The sequence below is a fragment of the Apium graveolens genome, chromosome 10 (assembly GCF_009905375.1).
Source record: "Apium graveolens cultivar Ventura chromosome 10, ASM990537v1, whole genome shotgun sequence".
Taxonomy (NCBI): domain Eukaryota; kingdom Viridiplantae; phylum Streptophyta; class Magnoliopsida; order Apiales; family Apiaceae; genus Apium; species Apium graveolens.
Window position 1 is genome coordinate 90,091,064 of NC_133656.1, and position 8,661 is coordinate 90,099,724.

Below are 8,661 nucleotides of genomic sequence, written 5' to 3' on the forward strand. Positions count from 1 at the left end.
ATATATATATATATAATACCAATTATAATGAGTCGCTTACTTAAAACATCCTTTGAATACTTTTTCATTTTTATTTAAAAAGTTTCAAAATAAATCTGTCAAAATACTATGTAAAATAACTTTACATTAGATCTATTAATTTCAAATTTCAAATAAATATTGTAGCAACCTCTAATTTAAATGGCTAGGGTTGAATAAATATCATTTAACAATATCTTAATTTATTATTATGATAATAATTATTTATTTTGTAGTCATGATTTTCTCTCACCTCGACTTTCAGTTTACCGTCTCAATTTGTAATAATTTATCATAATAAAATCTAGGTTTTGTCATAATAATTTTTAATATAATTAGAGTTTAACATTTTTTATTATAAAAGTTTTTTACCGTCACTTTCGATGGTACGTCGTCTTTTAATTTAACAATGTCTAAATTTTTTATAGCTTGATTTTAATTTATTTTTTGTACTTTTGTTATTAAGGTCTATAGGTGTCGTCTTCGACTAGAGATGCACAAAAAATTTGGACCCAAAAATCTGGCCCGGCCCGGTTAAAATCCTGGGCTTCGGCCCGACCCGGTCTTTGGCCCGGCCCGACTCGACTAAAAAATCGAAAAAACCTGGTTAAAATCTGATTATTTTAGTATATTTTCTTATATATTTATGAATTTACATTTACTATAAATATAAATAATACTTTAAACACATATATATTTACATATTCGTTATTAATAATATTATTAATATACTTTATTGAAGAATTAATGAAAGAAGATATAGTAAGCACACTATTTATATTTGGATAACAGTGATAAAACATATTATTCTATAAACATGTTTATTTTTTTCCAAACTTAAATATTTTCAACGAAGTAATGTTTTTTAAAAAATATTTCATGCAAACTAATATATTTTTACGATGATCTAGTTGCTAACATATGTAGTCATCGGAATATTTAATAAAACTCGATCTCATTTAAATTAGAAAAATGTCCGGCCCGATCTGATCCGACCCGAAAAAAAGCCCGATGAGACCCGTTTCGAGGGTCCAAACGGGCTCTGACATTTTCCGAAAATCCTGCCCGGTCAAAATCAAAGCCCGGAAAGTCCGTCCCGATCAAAACCAGAGCTTTTTAAGGCACGGTCAAAACCCGGCCCGGTGGGCCTTTTGAGCATCTCTATCTTCGACGCTATATCGATTTTTAATTAATGTCGCAATTTATAATAAATTTATTTTAATTCATATTTAATTTTTATTATGAATTTTTTTCTACATCGCTTAAGATTATACCTCGACTTTTAACTTAATAATTTGTAATAATTTGATTATAATTAAAGTTTAGTTTTTATCAGGAAGGTGATAAGGTTTATCTGTATTTTCTTGAACGACACTTTAACTTTTAATTTGACGTCTCAATTTCTAATTTAAATAGTTTTAAATTGAAATATTTTATAGAATAATAATTGTTTTATATTTAAAAATTGAAATATTATTATATTTTATTAAGAAGAAATATTAATTTTAAGAAATTTCTAGGCCAGAGGTTAAAATCTATCAAATACATGTAATGCTTAAAAAATAAATTCAAACCTCAAAATAGAGGAAGCGCCACCTTAATATTTGTGGTATACTGGTATAAGGTTAAAAGCTCAAGTGGAGTCATACTTTCTACTTCAGAAGCTAAATACTTTATATATAACCACTTTTGGGAAGTGTAACGATCTTATTTTTTGCTATCCCCAGGGACCAGGGTTTTAGAGCAAACTGCGTACATCTACTTTATTTTGTTTAAAGTATATGACTTGAGTTATATCCAGTTTCCCACAAGTATTTGATGCACTGCATAATAATATCATTTGTGCTTTGGGCCCTCAGCATCCCTTCAATACCTAAAAAATATAAATGTAGAATATAAAACTTCGAATTTAAACATCTTAAACCATATGAATCAACAATTGAAACTAATGTATTCAATGTACTGTAACCTAATAATGGCACAATTAAGAGAAAAGCTTTCTAGCCTTTATTAAGTCACTTTCATATTTTATTGTACTATCATTCTAAATTTTTGAGTCAAACTTCCGGATGCATCAATTAAAAACCGTAAAATGATCCAAAATGTCACTTTTTTGAAAATAATGACCCGAAATATCACTTTATAACCGCACTTCATTTACTGTTTTATATTATTTTTTTTAAATGTAAAACGGTACATAGTTTACCATTTTGATACTTTATTATTATTTTTTTTAATGTGCAAAAAAGTTGAAATAGCATGTTGGCTCAGAACGGTACATCATATAGCGTTTTGTACCAAAATGAACTTTGTCTACCGTTTTGCACATAAAAAAAATTCAAAATGCCAAAATCGCTACACGAAGTACCGTTTCAGGTTTTTTGCATAAACGATACACGATGTACCGTTTTGAAGTGACATTTAGGGCCATTTTCAACCCCAAAATGACATTTAGGGCCACCACCCTCAATTTTTAGCCCTATCCTGCTAATTTTTCTTTCTTCATTTTCTCTCTGAACTTTTTGTAACAACAGAATAAATGAAAGGTGAACTCTTCCTAACAGAATAAGCAAGCAATTGGTTTTACCAAAGCCACGTAATTAAAAAGGTGAACGATCCAAATAACGAAATCCTAAATCCTAACAGCGCACAACTCTTCATCCAAAACTCCATAAATTTTTTCATAATGCATTTTTGACTACCATTGGTCCAGCAGCATAGCATCAAGTATTGTTACAATAAAAATATTTTATTAACTATACATACAACTTAAACCTGTCAGATGTAGGTTATCGGATCTGGTTCCTAATATAACAAACATGTCTGGCAACAAGAGCTGAGATACAAAAACTGACACTACGTCATCTTAAAGAAAAGCAATATAGTGCTCGACTATCTGGCAACCAAACTTTAACAATTTGCTTTTAGATTCAAGAAGTAACTCCGTATGGAAGGATAGCAGCAGCCACAATCCTGCCTTCCTCATTCAGTATGTTATACGTTGATGCAGCATTTTTCTGAAATTAGATAAAAAATGGGTTGCAGCTCATACTAGGTGAACTTGTAATATTGCCACGAGATAATCAGAATTCAGTAAAGTGTGATAAATTAGCAGGAAAAAAAAATTCTAGTGCTAGAAGAAAAAGGGTTTGACCATGTTGAGTTGCAGATAAAATCTGCTTATCCACTTTATATAAACACTTAAACCTCTATAAATTAATAATCCTGGGACTGACAAATTTTTTTAATCTATCAAGGATATATATACAGTATCACTATTATGTTGGGAGTTGGGACTGAAAACATACATTTAGAATACTAATTTATCGCGGGTTATTAGTTTACCAAGGTTTTACTTTATAAACGAAATTAATTTTCTAATCTTGTTTACCTTTAACCGCAAAGGATCCTCATAAAGGCAGTACAAGTAACGGTGTTCATTTTTTAATATCATGTTCACATTTAACTGCAACAGTTTCAATACTTGGAAAAAGAAATATATAGCACTTGATCACACCTGATATAATAAAAACCAAAGAAATGTATATATAAAGGCAAATGATCAAATAGAAACCACTGAAATAGAAACTTAAATCGAAACCAAGAGAAACAACCCCTATATGACATCATCCACCCCCTAGCTAGGGATGTAATTCGAGTCGGGCGGCTCGCGAGCGCACCCGGCTCGAACTCGTTTAAGTGGGCTCGATTCGGCTTGTTTAGTTAAACGAGCCGAGTTCGGGTAGAAGTTCCGGCTCGTTTAATTACCCGAGTCTCGACTCGACTCGTGAAATTAAACGAGCCGAGTTCGGGTAGAGTTTTTGGCTCGATTAAGTGTAAAATTAAATAAGCCGGCTCGCCCGACTCGTTAAAACCGGCCCGCTCGTTTAGCTAAACGGGCCGGCTCGACTCGATTCGACTCGTGAAATTAAACGAGTCGAGTTCGGGTAAGGGTTTAGGCTCGATTAGTTAAACGAGCCGGCCCGGCTCGTCTCAATTAATCTCGGCTCGAATTATGCCCGACTCGAAACTCGGCTCGCTCGGCCCGAATTACGGCCCTACCCCTAGCACATCACCCACCTCATTGATCACATAACCTATCCGGAGCCTACTTCCGGCCCTCCAAAATCCACCCCGGGCCCACTAGGCCTCACCAAGGCTCGAATCATAATCCTATATGGCCCCAGACATGCAAAATAGACCCCAATGGGCCCTAGTAGGCCCCCACCCTGGCCCACTAGGCCCCCACCCTGGCCCACTAGGCCCCTCCCCGGTCCCAACCTAAGCTTGCCAAGGCCCAATCTTGGGGCCCACCCTCGGGCCCAACTACCATTCCTATCATCCTAAAAGGTTAAGTTTCCATTTAGTTTCTATTTTAGTGTTTCTATTAGAGTAGCCCTCTATATAATATATATATATATATATATATATATTATATATGCTTAATAAGTCGTTTTATAGTGATATATACCGAATCAATTGCTTCCAATTTCATGCCCGTAGACCGAATAAACTTCCGCAACTCGGGATTCACTTGCTGTATATATCTCCCACACCCAAGAATCAGAATTTCTGGAATAAAACAAGGGGCATAAGCTGAATGATGGACACTATGCAAATTACTAGTAAAATAATAAAAACTACTGATACTGATTGACATGCACACCTAAGGTGATTCATTCTTGTGCTTTCTTGGTTGCAATAGAAATCTTAAAGAAAGAGGACTTGCATAGTAATTTAGTAAAACATTACGGAGTTAAATCTAACCTGGTATGGGTCGCACCGTCTGGAAGATAGAGAGGCTGCATGACAAGAACATGTAATATGAGAAAGCAAAATATTCTAGCAACAAAAACAAGATTTGGCACTGGCTAACCACTTGCATATGATTAAGTGGTTCACGCAAAATATGCAACTTGAATACTATAAACAACCCGTAAGGACATACATTGCCATTCCTCCTATTGGAAGGAATGCAATGCACTGAACAGTGAAATGATTAAGGAAGAAGCGGAAAAAAGTGGAATTTTATACATGCACTTGGATGCTCAATAAATCTTGACCCCTAGACTGAAAAATTTTCAAAATGGTTATCACATAACTCAATAGCTTCTACCAAGATGGGTATGAGCCCACGCTTTGAGCCAGATTTGACTCCTTAACGGAAGGGGAGATTTAAAAAAAATGCTATCTTCAGTAGAAATCGTGTAGGAAAACTAAATGTTTGTCCCGAAATATCGAATGCTTCATGGATAAATAATGATATAGTTGTCCGATTGATAGTATTGTATAACTTTGTAAACATCTATTGGGTGCACCAATGCTGTTCAATGAAATAAATTTACTACAAAAGTGCCCTTCTAGCCTTCAAGAGGTCCATACCTCTACTTCCTAGTCTTAAAACATCTTATATATTTGTACTTCTGAAAAAGAAACTACAACAGATACAAAGTATATGCATAAAACATTAAAGACCTTTAAACAAGAATTGATTATGAGTAATTCCGTACACTAGAATAATCTTATTACAAGAACAGCTGAAATATTGAACTGGCTGAAGTAACCTTGCGTAACATGTCAACCCATTGTCCGAAGGTTATATACAAGGGAACCGTATTATGTACAAGTTCTAAGATCCACAGCAGGCAAGCAAATTTATGTATAATTCTAAAAATTCTTTAAGACAGATAATGACATAATCAACAGAAACATTAACCTATCGGCAGTGATCTCTGCAAAAGTTTTTGGAGTCCAGGACAATATCAAATTCCCTATGCAGAGCACACTGCCTTCATAACTTTTACCAGTAACAGTGAACCCTGTATCAGTATACCTACAAAACATCATCATACAAGTCAAAGTTAAAGCTATAGGTGTTAGTTCACCTACAATATGCACGGATCTATTAAAGTATATTGAACAAAATGATCCTTTATATTGAACATAAAATCAATAAACCCACTGCTACCAATTTATATGCAAGTGAAACTATAATTTATCTCCAAACCAACAGAGTTGTAGTCGGACTTCATCAAAAAGATCATACACAATCCAAACTAAAAACTTTCTTATTATTCTATTTTCAAAATGCAAATGCCCTTTAGTTGTGCGGACGTGCGAGCATGTACGAGTACCTGTGTGTGAGCGTGATGTACGTAGCACCTTCTGTACATATGTCCAAATGCATTTGTTTAACATAAAAAATTAATATAACTATATTTTGAAAGGACTCAAAACTATCCAATTAAATAGCAACTAAGATAGTAATTACTAATTAGACAAACGTTCAAACACAACTATGACTTTTGATGCATCAGTTGAATTGAGAGGCAATGTAATATTTTATCTTCAGCTAGCAGGTTACAATATATTATTCTCTGGGTCTATGCAGGGTATTAATAAGCTGAAAATATTAGTAAAGCTTCTAACAAATGTAGGTCTAATGTGTAGATCTGGAATTCTGTATAATAATTACCTACAAAAGCTTACTAAAGCTATCGAATTCACTGACATGCTACTACCAAACAATATCATTTTAAGAAGATACCATGATATCACTAAGAAAATTAACAATGGCACTATATTGGTCAGATATCATTTGGAGAGAGAGCATCCAAGACCAAGTCCTACTCATGTCACTATTCATTAAGATATCATATCACCTAAGCTTAAATAGTCCTCATATGGTTTCAGCTCCACATTTTTGACACAAGAAAGTGTCAATTTAACTGATTGTAACTTATCAATTCCCTTGGTTCTTGATCATAAAGTAATTAAAACATTCAGACCATTGATAAGTCCGGGTCAACATGGTAGCTCTTTTTCTGTGTATCTACACTGATGTACCATTAGGGAGGATAATTTATCTACAGGGTTAATGTTTGTTAATCCCGTAAGCTGATATCTATATAGGTAATCAAAGTGTCAAACTAGTAATGCTTCAAAACAGAGAAAGAAGTTCAAAGTGCTGGACATGTGATGGAAATTACTGTAGCAAACGATATCAATCACAAATGAAGTATAAGTAGGATAATTTTATCAATTAAGCATCAACTCTAGCAAAATAAAGTACCATATAGAAAATAATTCATCTCTCTCTCTCTCTCTATCTATATATATATATATATATATTGTTGTGGATCTCATTTGTTCTTGGTGAGTTGTACATACACCAACTATAAACTACAATTTCATGTTCAGATTATACAATCAATCTCATATTGTCTATTCAGCATATCCTAGGTTTTTATAGCGTTTGAACGCTAACATAACACGTATATAGGCTGGTGCCAAAAAACCAAAACCAAAATTAAAAATAAGAACTTATTGGAATCACTCACTATCAAAAAATCCAACATTTGCAATGATGTGAACAAATATTGTATCACATATTAAGTGATTTATATATGGTGTTAAGCATTTCTAGATTTACATATGCTTTCCGTAAATACCAAAACTTAAAATCCATTATTGATAATTTGCAATATCCCGACTAGTGATTTGTGCTCATTTAGTGACACCTCTCGTATATGACTGTAACCCGTTGTTTGGTTTTAAATGGTGAATATCAGTACAGTAACTCAATGAATGAATCATAATAATTAGGGATTCGTATTCGGCTATCCTAGAGTAATATAACATTCAACTAAAACACAAGCATAAACATGTATATAAATGCAAATAAAAGAAACTAAAAAAGGCACAAAAAAACCTAATTATAAACCAAAAATGATATAAGCTAGAAAACTCAACACATAATAAAACTAAACCAAAAATCAAAGGAATAGGTGCAAATATTGATTAAGGCGAGTAGAAATAGAATATACCCTTGGAAGCGTAATTGATCTTCGGGGACGTTATCGATGAGATTAATTTGATCGTAGAGAGAGAAAGCTCGGCGGAGAGATGGTAAGGGCGTGTTTGGGGGCTTGTTAATAGTTTTGGTTTTGAGAGCTCGCATTAGCGTCGGTAATGTGGCTACTGCTCTCTGTCGACCTGCCATTTTCTTTCGGGTCGGAGAGATTGATCGGTTCGGACTCTACTGTGTGGGTTTAGGAGCATGTTCTAGGGTGAAGGGGTAAAATAACTATTTTTTATTTACAAATACAAGCGATTAAAGTAACGATTGTAACCCGTGAATAATAAATATTAACAGCATAATCTAAAACAAGTTAGCATTTCACTTGAGCGAGAACAAAACAAAAACGGAAATAAATTAAAAATATTTAAGACTATTCTCATTTGTTTTCTCTCCATTCTATGTAAGAGACGTTTAAATGTTTTCTCTCCATTCTATCTTTTAGAATTGTGGGAGTCTTGTGGTATCGTTTCATCGATTGAGGATATAGAGATGCAGATAGAGGTATTGGATATTGAAAATGAAGAAAATGAGGAATCGGCTTCTGAAGAGGACGTGGAGGTGGAGTGCAATAGATTTGAGTTATGCATTGTGGGTCGTTTCTTGACTGAGAAAAACATTAACACTCGGGCATTGAGAACAAAGCTTGCGGATCTGTGGAAACCTGCAATGGGCATCAATATCAAAGAACTAAAGGCTGGGATTTTCTTGTATCAATTTTATCATAAGGATGATATGGATTGGGTACTTAATAATGGCCCTTGGACTTTCGATGGTGCACTTTT

The 8,661-nt window shown here is 33.9% G+C and overlaps 1 protein-coding gene across 1 annotated transcript; it reads right to left on the bottom strand.

The window, feature by feature from the left end:
• Nucleotides 1–2,674: 2,674 nt before the first annotated feature.
• LOC141692899 (uncharacterized) lies at nucleotides 2,675–8,121 on the bottom strand. The gene is made up of 5 exons (XM_074497852.1): nucleotides 7,845–8,121; nucleotides 5,735–5,851; nucleotides 4,786–4,820; nucleotides 4,490–4,590; nucleotides 2,675–3,035 (listed from the first exon to the last, which is right to left on the bottom strand). The coding sequence occupies exons 1-5, from the start codon at nucleotides 8,018–8,020 to the stop codon at nucleotides 2,949–2,951; spliced, it is 516 nt and encodes a 171-aa protein (XP_074353953.1). The 5' UTR covers nucleotides 8,021–8,121; the 3' UTR covers nucleotides 2,675–2,948.
• Nucleotides 8,122–8,661: the final 540 nt, after the last annotated feature.